Source organism: Myripristis murdjan, chromosome 23 (genome assembly GCF_902150065.1).
Source record: "Myripristis murdjan chromosome 23, fMyrMur1.1, whole genome shotgun sequence".
In the NCBI taxonomy this organism is placed as follows: Eukaryota; Metazoa; Chordata; class Actinopteri; order Holocentriformes; family Holocentridae; genus Myripristis; species Myripristis murdjan.
Window position 1 is genome coordinate 18,095,803 of NC_044002.1, and position 18,019 is coordinate 18,113,821.

Below are 18,019 nucleotides of genomic sequence, written 5' to 3' on the forward strand. Positions count from 1 at the left end.
TGATGATAGTGGTGGTGTTGACGCCCCAGGTCAGGTCATCCTCTGTGTGAACGCCCAGAAACCGGAGGTCTGAGACCTTCTCCACACAGTCCCTACCGATGATTAGGGCTGAATGTCTGTCTTTTTTTCCCTCCTGAAGTCTATGATCAACTCCTTGGTCTTGGTAATGTGCAGGACCAGGTCATTTTCTCTGCGTTTTCTGTTCTCTGCCCTCACCCCCTGGAAGCGATCAGACACGAAATCCTTGACCCAGTGGCAGATGGAATGAGATACTCCCAGGTCTAACAGTATATGGTCACCAGTCTGTTGTGGAGGATGGTGTTAAATGCTCCCCTGCTGCTCCAGGTGGGACACAGCAAAGTGGAGAGCAGCGGCTGTAGCATGCTCTGCAGAACTGTTAGCTCTTTAGGCAAACGGGTGAGGGTCAAACCTGGGTGGGAGATTTCAGACAATGTGGGTCTGGACCAGTTTCTCGAAACACTTCATAATGACAGGTGTAAGTGCTAACTGGATGGTAGTCAGTGAGGCTGCTAATGGTGTTCTTCTTCGGGGATGGGACGATTGTGGAGGACTTCAGGGAGGGTGGGACGGCAGCCTGAGACAGGGACTGGTTAAAGATCTTGGTGAAGACCCCAACAAGCAGATGTTAATAACTGTCTTTGTAAAGCACTTAATAGCTTTGTTTTTGAAATGTACCAGGTGGCGGGTACAAAATAGATATTATTATCCTGCGACCACTATGGGTTCCATACAGGGCAGCAACCTGAATCGGACCTTTGACCTCGTTTTGCAGAAGCACAGAAGAGTAAAGAATTGGACTGATACCTTATTAAATCATTATTAATAAAAGTTAAAATTTAGTGAAAGGCAATATTAGAATTTCATCACAGTTCCTCCTCTGGCTTGCTTTCGTCTGTAATACCACCGCCCAGACTGGACCTGTGAGGCTGAAAGTCAATATTTAAGTTGTTTCGTCACTTGAACTGGCTTTAAGCAAACCTCTCTGTCCCAGTGCAAACCTGTTCACCCCACTCGTTACAGGACAGACCAACAAAAATAAGAGGCAGAAGCTTTCAGGAAGCCACTTACGTTTTGCATACAACCGCATAATAATAAAAAATGTGTTTTTATTTGAAATAAAGTGCAAGGGGTGTTCCCTGTGTTTATAATGCCCAGACTCTGACAGCTACAGATCAGAAACTGCAGTCTGCATGTGCATACAGAACAAATCCATGTGTGGGTTTGTGACAGGAAAAGTACAAGAATGAGATCTCTTTTGTTTGTTGCCAATAGGTAATATGTGACTCAATATATATTTTTCATAACCAAAAAAAGAAGTAAATCAAAGAAACATGACCCAAATTTTAATTTAGTGTCATCGGCAAACTGTAAAAACAGCTGGAAAATGTAGTTTAATGACACACAGTAAGCCTGCTTCCCAATACTGGAAATTCAAGGCGAGACCAGCGTTCGTTTTCATAGGAGAATGAGACCATGTCCAGTTTCCAGGCTTGGTGCCTAAATCTAACCTTTTCCTAACCTTAACCAAGTGGCTTTTATGCCTTAACCTAACCTTTCTCCATCTGGATATAGGTTTTTGTTGGCTAAAGCTACCAAAATTTAACTGCTTTTGACACTTTTTCTAAAGGAGAGAGGGTGAGCATGGACACAAGTCTGTGGATTAAATTTCATAACTAACTGCTCAAACTTCCTTGAGGCAGGGTTTGAAATAACGTGCATAAATTAAAAAAAAAAAAAAAAAAAATCAACTTTGCAAACCTGCAGACGATGTCGACTTCACCACGGAGTTGCAAAACCTTAACTTTGAGCCGAACACTGCAAACCGTTTAAAATACAACAATAAAGGAGTTATATATGTGCGTCACTCAGAGTATAAATCGGTGGTTCAGATTGAAGCTCCGCATGTATTCACACTCAAATTGATTGCTGCAGGGCACACTGTTTAAAAATGGATCTTTACACAGTGTGGTGGCATTGTCTAGTTCTCAGCTTGGATAATGATAAACTAATCATACTAACTAATTCTACCAACTACATCCTGGTTCGTCACCTTGGCCATGCATATGCCTCATTTTTTATTTTTCCCCACCGGTGCTTTTGTCCTTCATTAACTGCAACAGCATTGTGTGGTTCCCCCGAGTGTTTGAGGAAGGCATCGCTGCTCATTCTTTCCTCCTCCAGAAAGACTTAATATTTCACCCATTAGGTGACATCTGAACCTCAAGGGAGACTTGGTTTCCTTGAGTTCACTTCCACTTTTATTGTTCTTATTTTGTGGAGAAAATGAGGGGAAAAATAAGAATAAGAGTAAAATAAATAAATTTAGAAAAAAAGTAATAAATAAAAATATGAAAATAAATCAAAATAAAATACAAAAAGAAAAATAGTTACAAATACAAATAACATAAAAATAAATAATAAATAATCAGTGAAGATGTGAAATGCCCACAGATATTGAAGAGGCTTCATCATTTTTGTGTTGCTGTAAAGAAAAGCTCAGGTTTTAAGAGAAAAAGGCTGTAAACAGAGTCTCATGTTTCAGATACTCCTTTTCCAGTGTGTGTGTGTGTGTGTGTGTGTGTGTGTGCATCCATGCATGCATAAGTATTTTCTGAATCTTCCTGGTCTTTCAGGTAGCCTACAGTCTGGCCTCTTTGTTCATTAAACAATACATTTCTTTCTCTCTCTCTCTCTCTCTCTCTCTCTCTCTCTCTCTCTCACACACACACACACATACACACACACACACACACCCACACACACACATATGCACACACATCCACACAATTACATACCAGACCAGTTGTGTTAAAGGGATTGTTGTTGTAATACCATAAAATGGGTTTTCTTTAAAGAGATTAACTTTGACAATGGCACTGTAATAAGATATTCAGGAAATGTTTTATTTGAAATTACTCTGTCTTTCCTGTTTCTTTCTGTTTGTCTTTCTCTAATTACCACCAAGGGAAAGTTTAATCTGAAATGAGTTTCCTGGTGTTTATTTGACGCGGGTTGTGCATATGCATGTGTGTGTGTGTGTGTGTGTGTGTGTGTGTGTGTGTGTGCATATATAGGCAGTGCCATGGGCTGTTTGTCCTGTTGCTCTGTGATTGAGCTGCTCTCCCACAGCGAGCAGCATGGCCTCTCTGCGATGGATGCTGGCTGTCTGCTTCTCTCTGGCCTCAGGTACCATGCGAGCGCCGCACGGCTTTTATTTACTAATCTGAATATTTTATTGTGCTTTATTAAATTGAAATAGGAAAACAGCAACAGAGTGCAGAGGGCATGACAAAATGAACTGAGGAGTTTATGACACTAAAATACCTATAACATCAGAGAAATATGGTTTAATAATGTCAGAGTGTTCCAGGAATAGGAGCAGAGGTTATACGAAGGTAAAATCAATAAAAAGTTGACACATTTTTTAACTTTGCCATTCATGTTATTTTCTCCACGGGTATTAATTTCACCGTGCCGCTCTCAAATTGGAGATAATCTGATTTCCATTTCAAAGCCATGAATGTTTCTTCTTAGAGCAACCAACTTAGCAGCTGATTATTATTACAAGTATTATTACTATCATTGATCATGTTCAGAGATTGCTGCCAGCAGTGCGCTATTTTACAGGATTTTCCTCAGATTTGAGTTGAATCTTTTGGTTCATCTTTCTCATCAGGCTGTGTTACACTTTTCACAGATTTATTATTTCTTTTTGCCTCAAAATTGCTGAAACTGATGTATTTCATTCCTAGTCTTTGAGCGAGGTGAAACAATGTCAACCACAGAATCACAGAAATGTGAGTATAAATGACTTTCAGTTTGGCTGTAATAAAATCCGTCAAAGCAGTCTGTGATTTTTAGTTGTATTGTAAATCTAACTGTATTTTGATTGTTAAGTTACAGACAAAAAGATGCTCTATGCTCTTTAGATCCTGAAATAATAATTAATGATGTGGTGAATCGAACTGCAGTCTAGAAATTAAAATAAATGGCTTATTGTTGTGTTCCATAGATTTTGGAGGCAGTAACTGAAAGTAATCAGATTCCTTAACTGAACTTGAGTGTGCATTGCTATCTAACTTGAAAGTGACCACAGCAAAAAAAAAAAAAAAAAAAAAAAAAAAAATTACTTAATTGATCCTTTCCTGATTGATGGATCAATTAAATCATGTGCTCAACCTCTGCCTATAAGTGTATACAAACATGAAGAGAGCCGGTTGACTCTGGTTGTGCTCAGACACGTGCAGGACCTTCGGCAGCGGGGTCGTCCAGACTTTCAACGGGACGGTTTTCTATGTGAGCTCCACTTGCCCCTTCACCCTCACCCACTTCACCCACAACCGAGTGGAGTGTGACATCACCACGTGGCGGGGGGAGACCGGGCTGCTGGTGCGAGTCGAGATCATCATCAATAAAATCAGGACCGTCCTGCAGAACGGAAGCATCCTGGTGGAGGGGAAAAGGTTTGGCCGTGTCTCTGTCTCCTCTGTCACTCTGTTGTGTAGAAGCAACTCTAACACACACAAAGTCAAACATAATAATACATCATCAGGGCTGTAGGAAATACTTTATGAGGCCAGTATACTACTTAGGTGGGTAGATCACTGAGGAGGAGTTGTATTGATTTTTTAATTTTATTTTTTGGTACCTATAACACAAAGCAGCAGAAACACAACAACAGATGTGCAGGTGAGATTAAGATTAAAAGACCCTAGAGGCTTATCGAGGGAATCTCACCTCAATAAGCATTACAAGAAGTAACCAAAGTCATATAATCCATGATATACTCCAAGGTGTACTCCTACATATTCCAGTGGCTGGTTTTCTGTAAATACCCACTAATTAAAGTTTAAATGATGGCTCAATGTGATGCAAGAGTCCTGCGACATGTTAAGTGCAATTCACAGGATAAATCACAGGATTCTCGTTTATTTTTGGGTTCATTTTATAAACTTTATTATTAAATGTGTTATGTGTTAATGTGTTAGTTGAGTAGTGGCTTATTGATCATCAGATTTCCTTCGGTACTGTGTCGTAACTGTGTTTTACATAATTCATGCTTGCCTTCATCTCACCCTTGTGAAAATGCCACATGTGAAATATGCCTTTTCACATGTAAAAAGTTGAATTTGATTGAATTGATTTTCACATGTGACTGGCAGTATTCACATGTGAACCAACATTTCCACGTGAAAAGAAAATTGGCTGCACAAATTCATGTGGAATTAGGATTTTCACACTTGACCGACTTTGGAGCTAAAATTTCCACATGTGAAAACAACATGAAATCACATGGGATTTGCATCTGCATATGTGAATTCCACCTTAGACGAGTTTCTTCACATGTGAACTAAAATTTTCACATGTGAAAACAGCACATTTGGCATGAATTCCATGTTACATCTTCACATTCATTCCACACTTTCACATGAGAGCAGATTTTTCTCCTGTGGATTATAAGATGCACATCACATATGGAAAAACCAACATGAAAATCACATGTGAAATCATCAAATCACATGTGTTTATACATCATATGTGGTCCAAAATGATATGTGGTTTATGTGTTTTTTTTTTCATGAGGGCAGCACTGTTGAAGCTTATACAGTTACCCAGAGATGATCGCTAAAATAATAGAATAAAACGTTTTCTTATTCCATTCCAGATAACATTGCCATCATTTGTGCAGGTCAAATATTTCCATTTTAGCTATTGTGCCTTGATTCAGAGCACTTTACAGCAAAGGAAATATTCGTAATTCAGTGTTTTGCTCAAAGGCACTTTCTCATCGACTGGCCGTGTTATCTCTGCAGGACAGTCCCTCCCTTCACTTTCCCACCCCGCTGTCTGGCAGCTTTATGCATTTCTAATGTCAGGAATGTCAGTTAATTATTATGCCTGGCTCATGGAAACACTGCGTTTTGTTATTTTTTGTCTGTGAGGTCGAGTTGAATCGTGCCAGAGCTGAGAATACACAGTACTGAGTGGCTGTCACCCTCTGCATGGTGACTTTATCCATTATTTTTTAATAGTTTTGATGGAAATTATGGGATATGACCAAAGTCATCGTGAAAATGATGTGGTCAAAGTTGTGACAGTGAAAATAAAAGATCAGGTCAGTCAGTAGAAATAAAAAAAAATAGCTGCTTGACAGTATAGAAAGTGCTGAAAAAGGGGCTGTTACAATGGAAAAGTGAAGCATGAATAAAAATGGTTCTGAAAACTTTAAGTTAAGCTGTAGAGGTATTTTTATTGTCTTTTTTTTTTTTTCTTGCCTCACACACAACTGTACTGCTCTGTACGTGACTATCACACACACACACACACACACACACGCTCAAAAATCAACATTTAAAAAGAAACTCCCTGTCACTTGGGTTGTGTGTTAACTTCAGTAAGAAATTTTTAACTTTGAATACATGGTTTTAACAGATTGTGTTTTCATCAAAAACAGATCATGGGGCTTTTCAGGAGGAAAAGGAGATTTCCTCACACTGGAATACAGCTCCTATATATTTTATTAACGGCTATATTTGGGATTTGCAGCCTTCTTTGAGTGCTGATATGACGGCCAACACCAAACTTTAAACCCTTTGTTTATGAGGTGCCATAATTAAAGGTTGAGACAGCATCCTCAGCCGTACACCTGTAACACTATATGCAATCTGGAACAGCAAAAAAAAAAAAAAAAAAGATTAAAAAAGCAATAACAGTGATATCATATTGTGAATATTTTGTACTTGTTTTGGTCGATACTGTCCTCGGTCACCTCCTGCCTGTCAAACACTTGCTTGGTATTGATCCAGAGTCTCTGTCCTGCTCTGGGTGATATTGATCGCCGTGTGTGTTCACTTGTCTGCACAGTGTTTGGCTTCCCTACGACCACACCTACCAGCACATCTTCCACTACGGCGTCTACACCAAGCTGAGGAGCTCGGTGCTTCCCCTGTCCGTCACCTGGCACAGCGTCCCCGGAGGAATCGACTCTCTCTGGGTGAGCGGGCGGCGACACCCACAGGGATGAAGTGGTGTGTGTAAATAAATTTACACACTGATAAAAATCCTCTGATGTGATCCTGTGTTGTCAGGTGGAGCTGGAGCAGGAGCTGAACAGTGGGATGACCGGGCTGTGTGGAGCACCGGGTGTGGCTGGTATGTGGTGGTTTTTGGTCGTAGCAGCAGAAGCTACAGCAGCATTTGAAGTGCTACTTTTTCTTTTTCACTGAATCACTATAAAGACGACAGAATTTGTAGGACTTTTCTTAGCATTGTTATTATTTTATATGATTTAACCAAGGGACTGATCATATTCCATTCTCCTAATTCTGCTGTTTTAATGTTATTTTGTCACACTTGTTTTTGTAATCTAATTTTTGTGCTTTTGTTGTGCCTTATCCTACATGTCCAATACCCAAACTTTCATTTTTACATAATTATTCTTAATATATGCCTTTTTTTAAATGATTGTTATGTGCATATGCCATTTTTGTTTATTATTTTCTGTTTTTTTTTTTTTTTTTTTTTTAATTTGCCACTCCTTTCTCAGTGTTCAACACCATCTTTTATTGCACTTGTATGTATGAAGGGTGATATATAAAGGTCAAATTACTGATTGATTGAAGAAAGCATTACCAGAATGCTGTTCACAGATAGAGTATATGCATAAGTCCCAAGAAAGCTCTAGCCTCGCTTGATCAATATATTTATTATACACTGTATTTGTAACTCCCTCGAAGCATGTACAGACACAAGTGGTTTTCTTGCTACTGATGGATTTATTAGACGCTTCACCTTCCTCCAACTCCACCGTGAAAACTAAATAGCAACAAATAGCACATTAGCAACACAATGTGACACCAGGCACGACATATATAAACAAATACAAACAAAAGAAAACAAAATACCTCGTTGGCTGCATGCTATTCGAAGGAATAAACCTTCAGAAAGTCCCCACATCTTCTTGTCCAACTACATAAGTCTCTTCTTTACATGATACAAACGGAGCAAAACACACCGTGCTGCTTGCTGCTTTCTTAATGAGCGGAAAAGTCCGACGCGCAAAAACTCAAGTTGTGAGCGCAGCTCAACAAGACACAAAATGACCTTGACCCTTCAAAATAAAGGTGTTATGACAGGAAGTGAAACACAAATAACTTAAATCACTAAATTATAAATTTAACTTGTTATGCCTGGTTTTAACCGAAATATATAAATTATATTACATGAATTTAACTTATTAAACTTTAACTTATAAAATATGAACTTAAACATAACTTAATAAACAACAACAGTTACAGTATTATTATAATATATTTATATTTGTTTCTACATCTTTTGTAAGTAAAAAAGCAACAAATTCAGGCTTGCTCATCAGGAGACTGACCATAGGTGTGGCACATACAGTAGCATGGTCATGTGACCACTGACTGAGTAGATACAGTTGTATTCCATAACAATACATGCATAATTTCTCATCATTAAATAGTTCAATAAATCATTCTAATTACTTGCAACAGTTTCACATAAAGTGTGAAATACAACATGCCATCGTAAGAATAGACTCTCCTTTTAAAATTAGGCAGTGAGCAGCAGCTGATAGCTGACAGCGTGCTTCCTGAGGACACGTGTCGCATCCGAGATCCTCTCTCCACCGTCAGTGAAGTAAGTTGATGCTCCACTGACTGGCTATTTGGAAATTATTATCTCTATTGTACAAGAAAAAACTGAGCTGAATATGGTTGTTAGTATAGTCACATTATGTTGTGAAACCTTTAGATGTGACATAAGAGTTTTAAATACTGAGCTATTAACATGACGTCCCAGTTTTTTTTTTTAAATGGATGTGTATTTTGGAATCATAAACTTTGCTGTCTCTTTTTTTCAATTTTCAATCCCACAATAAGCCATAAAGATCTGTTCAGTTTGTTGTTCTGATCTTTTTGTCAGGTGTGCAGACTCTTCATGTCCTACACCCTGGACTGTCTGCAGACCAGGACGCCCCATTATATGCAACTCTGTGAAGAGAATATTTACAGCTACGAACAGAGCGAGTACATCAGATGCGCTTTCTTCAAAGAAGTCGCCCAGCAGTGTGGAAAAAACAGCTATGTGTGGGACATCTGGAGGGCTGTGACCAAATGCGGTGGGTGCCCCGTCACACTTCACTGACACGCCTCTCCATTTGACGCTAGAGGCTCAAAAAACTTCCAGAATTTGTTTATACACTTAGTTGTGACCTTTTAAACTAAATATGGATGCTATGGAAATACATTTGAGAGTGTCCACTTTAACTGACAGTAAGACTCGAATAAAAAAAAAGGCTCCTAAATGCATTAAGAAACATGTTTTGGCACAACAAATCACTTTGATGGTTTGGTGGAGGCTTTTTGTTCATCTTATGTGCACTGTTTTTCTAGCTGTATATTTGATGGCTTGATTTGACGGACATCTTTAGTTACACATCCTTGCTGCTGTCTGTCTGTGTATGTGAATGCAGATGAGCCTCAGTGTCCAGGTGATCTGCTTTATAAGGAACTGGGGGAGCCTTTTGTTCCCAGCTGCTCCAGCCCGAACCCCAGAGCCTCACATCAGGACCTCATTGCCTCCTGTGTCTGTCCCAAGGGTGAGCGCCGTCTGGTCTCCATGGACGATTTTGCAATGTAGTTTTCTGCCATTTAAGCTCCTGACGTGTGTGTGTGTGTGTGTGTGTATTTGTTGCACCTGATGTAGGTTAAAGGGGCTGTGGTGTTTGTCTTGGTCTGGCATTTGTACTTGAATTTGCCTGGGTCTTGCATCTAGTCTTAAGGCCACTTTTCTGATGCCGTGGACTGGTGTCTCCTCGCCCTGTCCCTCCTAAACCTCTCTCAAATATGTTTTTCTCCACCTACTACCCAACTCATGTAGTTCCAGGTTATTATAGTTAACTAAAACTTAAAAAAAAAAAAGAAAACTAAAACGATATTGTGTACTCATGAAACAAAGTACAATAAAAGTAAAAACAAACAGAAAATGTTTTAATCTGTGTCAATTTTGGTCACATATGCCACCCCAAAAAGCATGAGGAGATGCTAGTGTTGATGTTTATTGAGACCTGGATGTCGACATGACTGCAAGTCAAAGTGTTGGGTTTGTATTGTAAAACCTGAAACCTGAACTTCTTAAATCTTGCCCCTGCCAAACACCCTCCATATTATAATAATAATTAAAAAAATGAATGAATACTAATAAATCCTAATCAAACTATTAGAACGACTAAAAATGAAACAAAAACGAAAAACTGAAACAAGCAAACCCTCGCTGGAAACGAAATGAAACTCATCTGAATTGAAAACACAAAATGAAAAAAAAAAAAAAAAAAACTTGGCTAAGGTGGTTCTGACTACAGCCTTGTAAAGCTACACAAGATTTCATATGATTTATCTGAAAACTCTGAAATGACTACTCAGCATCCACAGTTTCACAGCAAAGGTAGAGTCTTGTTTCCCAGTTTGTAAAGGTGTCAGAATAGGTTGGCAAAATGCCTTCAGCATTAGCAATAATCCCACAGTCATAATCCAGATACATGAAAAATACAGTTTAGAGTATACAAGATTGTCAACCTAAAATGTAAATTGTAATTAAATGTGATAAAAATGGGCATCATGGCAAAATGCAGATTCATTTCTCATCATTAAGCACCACAAATTAATATAGTTTATAGACTACAGAGCTAATGTGGGGCAGTGTGAAATTTTGATATTATATCAGTATTGTGCTAAGAGACTAGATATCTGGGATTTTGGCTATCATAATATCATCATAAGGCAAAAGTGATGTTTTATCCTGGTTTTATGAAAGAACCAGCAATCATCACAATATCGTGTTTGGTCAAATATATGTGGACATCTGATTTTGTCTGTATTTGCTTATACTTGCTCATATTATAGTGATTAGAGGTTTACTTCACTGTGTTGCAGGTAAGGTGCTCAATGATCATGAAGACGGCTATCAGTGTGTGAGTGTGTCCGACTGCCCCTGTGTGTTTGCTGGCAGGAGCTACGCCGCTGGAGACATTCGCAGCACCAAGTGTCAGTCATGGTAAGAGCACAGGTAGTGTTTTCTATTAATTTCATATGTTGCACTTTGAATTTAGTTGATCATATTACATTTGCAGCGTCAGCAATGTGTGTAATTTTTTCAATTCCCTTTGGGGATTAATAAAGTTGATCTCATTTTTCTCAACAGTGTATGTCATGACGGGAAATGGCGATGCTCTGAAAACTGGTGCCCATCAAGGTGTTTGATCGAAGGGCAGTTTGTGACAACATTTGATGGCAAACAATATGCCATTCCTGGTAAATGTGAATACGTGGCCTCACAGGTAATTTTTTATTTTTTTTTAATGGTTCCACTAAATAACATTAGTCATTTTTGCCTGCTTGCAATCTTAATTTTTTTTTCCTTTACATCCACACACAGGGTCTCAACTGGACAATATTAATCCAGTTTTCTGAAAAGGCGCCGTCTCTGAAAACAGTTATCCTTGAGCTTTTTCAGGTGAAGTGGCTTCTGTGGAGTTCGACTATCAATTTATAAGAGAAATGTCAAGCCACTGAGCAGCAACAGTCAGTATCAATCTATATCTTACTTTTTGTATTTGCAGGAAACCTACACATTCTCAAACAACATGGTTAAATTTGATGAGAAGGAGATTGCTGAGCTTCATCAGTCTGGTAAGGAGAAGAAACTGGGAGACAAAGACCTAAATATCCCAAATATCCCATGAAGATGATAAGACATTTGTCGGTATAAACATTGCTCACTCAAAATTGGTGGGTTATTATTATGAGCTTTGGCCTTAAAGTGCAAGGCAAAGAGGATAATGTCAGTGTAAATCTATGTAAACTTGCATCAGCTCCTACAGAAGTACATAGACATCTTTGTTTTTGTGCACACCAATCTTCTTGGCTATAACTCAAGAGGAAAACATCATTTTTCCTCACTCACCATTCTCATCCAAAAATGCCAGGTTGCTCTGTGCAGCTGCTTGCGTCTCCCAAAAGTAGCTCCTGAAGCCTGGGGTATTTGCTGAAGTTCACCCAAACTCCATCTGTTAATGATGAATTCCTCCTATAGTGGCGTTAACTCCTATGCCAACTGGTTTGTGTGGGGTACCTGTTCCTTAGGTTTTAGTTTCTGATCAAATAGCATGTGGTTATAAATCTGTCTGCCAGCCAACTTATAAATGGTGGTGCATGAACATAATATTTACAGTTCTAAAGTAATAAAAAAAAAAAAAAACATCATTAAATAGAAGAATATGAGATCCAGATCATAACCAAAACTGAAACAACTCATCCTCAGTGTCCACTGTCCACCAAATTTCATCCAAATTCACTTGGATAAATTTTTCTTTTGTAGATATTCTTGCCAAGGTCATATCTTATTGAACATCCCCTAATGTTTTTCTGGCAGTGCTTGAAATAATAAAGTTTGGTGGCCACTTCTCTTCTCTAATGCATGTGTACTTGCTTGTATCACCCATCCACCCGCTCTCTCATTCACTGTCTCTGTCGCCTGTCAGATCATGCCCTGGTTTTCTGGCAGTCCTCCATGTACGTCCAGGTCCAAACGTCCTTTGGCATGAAGATCCAAGTTCAGATGTCTCCTGAGATCCAGCTCTATGTCACCCCACCTGAAAACCACACAGGCATGATCTCAGGTTAGGATCTCAAATCAAACAGAGAAAAAATGATCAAACATGATTTGCTTTGGACAAGGTCTTCTTCTTAGGTTTACTCATCGGTAGCTGTTCAAACAGTTTTTCCTCAACACATTACCAAATAAATAAATAAATAAATAAACAACAACAGTAATAATAATAATAATAATATTACTGACATTTCACTTTGTTAGGGCATTTTTATTAAATTGCTAACATGCTCTCACAGAAGTTCAGGAGCAGCCAACCTCTGACATTTGCTGCCCTAAGGATTCAGTTTCATCACACCGTTACCACTGTTTCCCCTCAGTTCTCAGTATTTAAAACTACAAAATTGCTTTAATGTCATGATCCAGGACACAGTGAAATAGCATTACAAGGATCTCTCTTTTCCCTTGTTAGTGGACATTTCATTAAACTATGTTTTGTACCTAGAGGAGCTGGAATTATCTGGAAATATTAGAGTACTAATGCAGGACAGGTTGCGTGGGCTTTGAACGTCACCCATTATGTTTATAGAAACTTGGATGACCTTTATGGCATGCTTCAGCGAGTGCCTACCCAGGATTACACCTTCCAATCTGTCTTTGCAGGGCTTTGTGGCAACAACAATGCTGACACCACAGATGACTTCACCACCAGCAGTGGGATTATCGAGAACTCAGCCCAGCCTTTTGCTGTGTCCTGGAGTGTGGGCGCCTGCTCTGTGAACATACCGTCTCCCTGCATCAATGCAGACAATGGTACCACATTTATCATTTGTCATTATTGCTGGGCCAGTATTGGATCAAGGAAATGTTATGATGTTAAACACTGAAATTTGCACACTAGATTGCAAACTTGCTTAATATTTTAGCAACAAGGAAAAGTGCTCTATTCAGTATTTTCACATAGAAATGTTTTTCTGTACCTTAATGCAAGATTCTTTTCTCCAGAAATATTTGCAGATGAAAAATGCTCCGTGTTGCGAGACCCAACTGGGATATTTGCCAAGTGTCATGATCTCATTCCAGTTGAGCACTACCACACAGTAAGGAGAATTATACACCAAATTCTCAATAATCAGTCTTTACTTTCCGCAGTTTGAATTTCATCTTATACAGACATTGTGCCCAAGACTGTGCAAGTTGTGTGTCAGTGTAAACATTGCCAAAGGGTCTTACGGGTGTGTTTAGGACCCAATAGCAGCACAGCAGACCACAGGTATCGTTGGAAGTGACTTTTAATGAAGGTTGTAGTTGTTACAGAGAAATGCAGAGGAAAAGTAAACAGTTCAGCGCACAAGGAATGTTTCTGATGTGGTAGTGGGTACAGAGCCAGGCGAGGGATTGGGAAACCAGCCGGTAAAAAATTCCACACATTGCACACACACACACAACAGGCAAGTTGAACAGAAAACTCACACTGCTGCAATGAAGCAGAAACTTGCCAAACAGCCACAGGGACAGGCAAACAGAGACCAGGAGGGCGAAGGACGAACTTGTGGTCGGGGACAGAAGGCTGAGGCAGTTTCCAGGGTTCAGGCACAGTAGGCTGGTGAAAGACAGGCAAGGTCAGCAACAGGTAATCAGTCCGGGGAAAAGTGCTGGAGAGTCTTGCATGTAGAGAGCGAAGAACAATCTGGCAGTGAGTGTGTGGAGAGCAGGAGTCTTTATACTGAGCCAGTCAGTGATTGAAAGCAGGTGAGTGGAGTTGGGCTGATGAGGTGGCAGGCTGAGTGGAGCAGGTGAGCAGAGTTGCCTTGATGAGATGGGTGTGACTGGCAGTCAGAGTGGAGGAGAGGTGGGGTGAAAAGTCACATTGTTTAGACTTCTCTTTAAATGGAAAATATATGCAGCATGTACTCAACTAAACTCTATTTCAGCAGATGTGACTGCCAGGGATCATGTAGCCACCACAAAATAAGCTCATCATGTTGACTGATGAGCTTACTTTATATTTAATAGAACTAATGTTCTCATAGTGCACTACATCCATTCCAAGTTATTTCTTTCTGTAAATGAGAGTCCTTAGAGTCCTACTGACAAAAAGTGAATTGCTGTTTTCAGGTTTGCATCCAGAGAACCTGTAACTGTGGCAGCGGTCTGAGGCAGTGCTTGTGCGTCGCCTTGGCCAGCTACGCCACAGCCTGCGCAAGCCAGGGTGTTCTAGTTGGCGACTGGAGGAAGGTCACCAACTGCAGTGAGTTCAACTGCAACAAAAATGAAAATGAACATGCTTATGTTGTCCATCTTTTATACTCTTCTGCCCATTGAACCTTCATTTGGACACATTTAGCTATATGGTACTTTTACTTTACTTTTATTGCACAGTCAAAATTCATTTGGTCGACATTCTTCTATTTTACTTTTTTGTTGACAGTCTGGACCAATCACCAAACTGTCCCACATGACAAGAGGTGTGAAAAGCCAAAACTGGATCACTGGGGCTTTCAAAAACATTTGAAACTTACTTTTGGTGACATTCTTGGCGCGAAAATTGTTGTATTTTTGCACTGATTACTTTGTAATCAGTCCAGTTATGGTGTCTTTTTCCTTGGATCATCTCCTGATGAAATTTGAGTTTCGGTAGGTAGTGCTCTTCTTAGGTTTTTCCTGTACTCATTTCTTTCCAATAAATCAAAGTCGCCTCTCTATGGAAGGATTTTTGTCAGCAAAAACCTAGATGACACCAAAAGAGTCGAGCTGCAAATACTGCAGATAAAAAAGCTTTCATTTACTGGGCAACTTGAATTCCTGTTGTGTCTGTAAATTAACAGAAATATATTTACATGAAAATGCTACAATTAGTACTATGAGAAGATGCTGTAGTGTGTGTAATGTTAAGCTTGCTGCTTTTTCCCCAGCTGTCACCTGTAAAAACAACCAAGAATTTTCCTATGACATGCGGGCATGCAACCATACCTGTCGCTCCCTGTCTGGTGCCGACCCTCGGTGTGGGTTGGACGATGTCCCCGTGGAGGGCTGTGGCTGCCCAGAGGGAACTCACCTGAACCAACAGCTCACCTGCACCCCAAAGGCACAGTGCCCATGTTACCACCAGTCGGGCACGATGCCACCAGGGCCAGTTGTCATTGATGGAAGACAGTGGTGAGTTTCACTGAGGATGAGCTGCTGTCGAATTCAGTTTGGATGGCAGAAGTGCATTATTTTTAATTGCCTTGTTTGGCTACACAAGTAGTTTAAGTAGATCTTTGACCACTGAAGTTATCACTGTTTGTTTCATGTTGTTTTAATTCAAACCAAATACTGTGTCTTTTTTTTTTTTTTTTTGTGCAGCCGCTGTGAGGATGGAGAACTGCACTGTTCAAGCGACTGTGGTAAATATATGGAAAAAAGAAAACTGCCACTGCTGCTTGAACACATAAAAATATGTCTAACTTTAATTTATCCCATTTTCTACTGAAAACTCACACTGTTATTGCAGGAAGTCATTTTAGCTCTACAAGAGGCATTGTTACCTTATTTGAGACAGAAATATAGCTATTAAACTTAAACCAGAGTGACTCCCAGGCACTTTGCGTCACCCTCCATAAAAATAATGGAGGGTGCACTGCATCATTAAACTGTGCTGAACCTGTGGAAAAGTATTTGGCAAACCCTCTGGCAACTCCTTGTCATAATATTATTGTTTTTTAAGTCATGCCATATGAAGGCAAACATTCTGAAATGTGATGTATTTTACTTTTTAATCCGATTTGTTGTATTCACCAGGTTGCAGGGATGGCAAGGTTTGTGTTCATTGCTCACAGTCTCCTGTTAACACGGCTCAGAAAACCTGCGACAGCCTCAGCAAACCACTGGTAGGTCGACAGAAATGATTTAATGTTCATAAACAGATGAGCTTATCATGCTGTTATTCCTCATTTCTGAAAGGGAAAAAAATGTTCAGACCTTTTATATGAGTGATAAAGCTATACTTGCAATTTTTAATTAGCATTAATTAAATATATTTGTTGTGGTGACATGGAGAGCTGTTGCTGCAGTCCTTCTTATTTTATTATGTCTTTTTTCTTTACATGCATTCACTGTCTGTCAGGGAAGTAAATGTTAACCTTGACCTCAAAGGATTTGTTTTGCTATGATTTCCAGGTTGCTAAAACGAGCTGCTTGAGTGGCTGTTACTGCCCAGACGGCCAGTACGAGGATCACCATGGAGACTGTGTTTTTAGGGACAATTGCACCTGTGTATACAGCGGCAAAGTATTCAGTGCAGGACAGAGCGTCAAGACCAACTGTAAAACATGGTAAGAGAAACAGCCAACATGCTGAAGCTCTTTAACAAACCATTCGAACTTAAGGTAATTGAAAGAACCATCAAAAATGGTTCCTTTAGCAAAAATATCATTTTCAAGAAAGTTTTCTGTGGACCCAACTGGTTCAGTAAAGAACCTTTTCTTCATGTGGTTCTTTTGTAATTTTTCAGAATAAAAGGTTCTTTGAACATTTGAAATAAAATGGGGAGGTTGAAAACCATCATGAACATGTTGTTGGATTGTTGCATTTTGAAGAACCATTTGAGAGGCAGTATTCAATTCAATTCAAAATAATAATGTAATCCTTTAAAATAAAAAATCAAAATTCAAAATCCAGTCTGGCTCATATCTGTGTATCATCTCTGTGTGTCCCAGTGTCTGCGGTCAGGGTCAGTGGCATTGCAGAGACAAGCCTTGTCCTGGAAAGTGTCAGGTTTATGGCAACGGACACTACCAGACCTTTGACTCCAGATGGTACCGCTTTGACGGACACTGCCAGTACACGCTAGTCGAGGTGAGACAAAACAGCTGGTTTAAAAATGTGACATAACCCAGAAAATTAAAGTGCAGAAAAACACAAAGAATGTGTTTGCAGCTGCCCATAGTTTTGCATTAAAATTTGGGATACTCAAGTATTTGATTTATAAAGTAGCACATGAAAATATCCTGTGCTGCCTCAGTTTTATGATGCTTTTACTTTATGTGTCCTACATGTAGCTGTCATATTTTTATTATGCTTATTTAGGCCAGATGAGTGTGAATTACAGGCAAAACAATTTGTTAATATTAATATAAAACTAATCAGTTAATCAAATAATTCATCAACAGAAAATGTATCTATCAGTATCTATCTATTGTTATTTTGATGATTGCTTAATGGTTTAAATCATTTAACAACTGGCCACCACTTCACAAATGCAAAGGTCTGCTAGCTTTTCTTGTTACAAAATTAATACTTTTTTTTTTTTTTTTTTTAGATATTTTGGCCTCTGGTAATTTTGTGATAAGCATTTGTCAATATTTTTTAACATTTCATACAGAAA

At 39.2% G+C, this 18,019-nt stretch overlaps 1 protein-coding gene across 1 annotated transcript in view; it reads left to right on the plus strand.

The window, feature by feature from the left end:
* The first annotated feature begins 3,158 nt into the window (after window positions 1-3,158).
* The window catches only part of LOC115355477 (mucin-2), a 35,026-nt gene continuing 20,165 nt past the window's right edge, over window positions 3,159-18,019 (plus strand). The window contains exons 1-20 of the mRNA XM_030046297.1: window positions 3,159-3,207; window positions 4,259-4,484; window positions 6,886-7,015; window positions 7,110-7,173; window positions 8,600-8,682; window positions 8,968-9,163; window positions 9,518-9,643; window positions 10,977-11,097; window positions 11,245-11,380; window positions 11,479-11,556; window positions 11,663-11,732; window positions 12,584-12,721; window positions 13,315-13,464; window positions 13,657-13,751; window positions 14,770-14,902; window positions 15,567-15,810; window positions 16,000-16,040; window positions 16,435-16,523; window positions 16,813-16,967; window positions 17,352-17,490. Coding sequence (XP_029902157.1) covers window positions 3,159-3,207; window positions 4,259-4,484; window positions 6,886-7,015; window positions 7,110-7,173; window positions 8,600-8,682; window positions 8,968-9,163; window positions 9,518-9,643; window positions 10,977-11,097; window positions 11,245-11,380; window positions 11,479-11,556; window positions 11,663-11,732; window positions 12,584-12,721; window positions 13,315-13,464; window positions 13,657-13,751; window positions 14,770-14,902; window positions 15,567-15,810; window positions 16,000-16,040; window positions 16,435-16,523; window positions 16,813-16,967; window positions 17,352-17,490 — 2,463 coding nt within the window. The remainder of the gene's footprint in view (window positions 3,208-4,258; window positions 4,485-6,885; window positions 7,016-7,109; window positions 7,174-8,599; window positions 8,683-8,967; window positions 9,164-9,517; window positions 9,644-10,976; window positions 11,098-11,244; window positions 11,381-11,478; window positions 11,557-11,662; window positions 11,733-12,583; window positions 12,722-13,314; window positions 13,465-13,656; window positions 13,752-14,769; window positions 14,903-15,566; window positions 15,811-15,999; window positions 16,041-16,434; window positions 16,524-16,812; window positions 16,968-17,351; window positions 17,491-18,019) is intronic.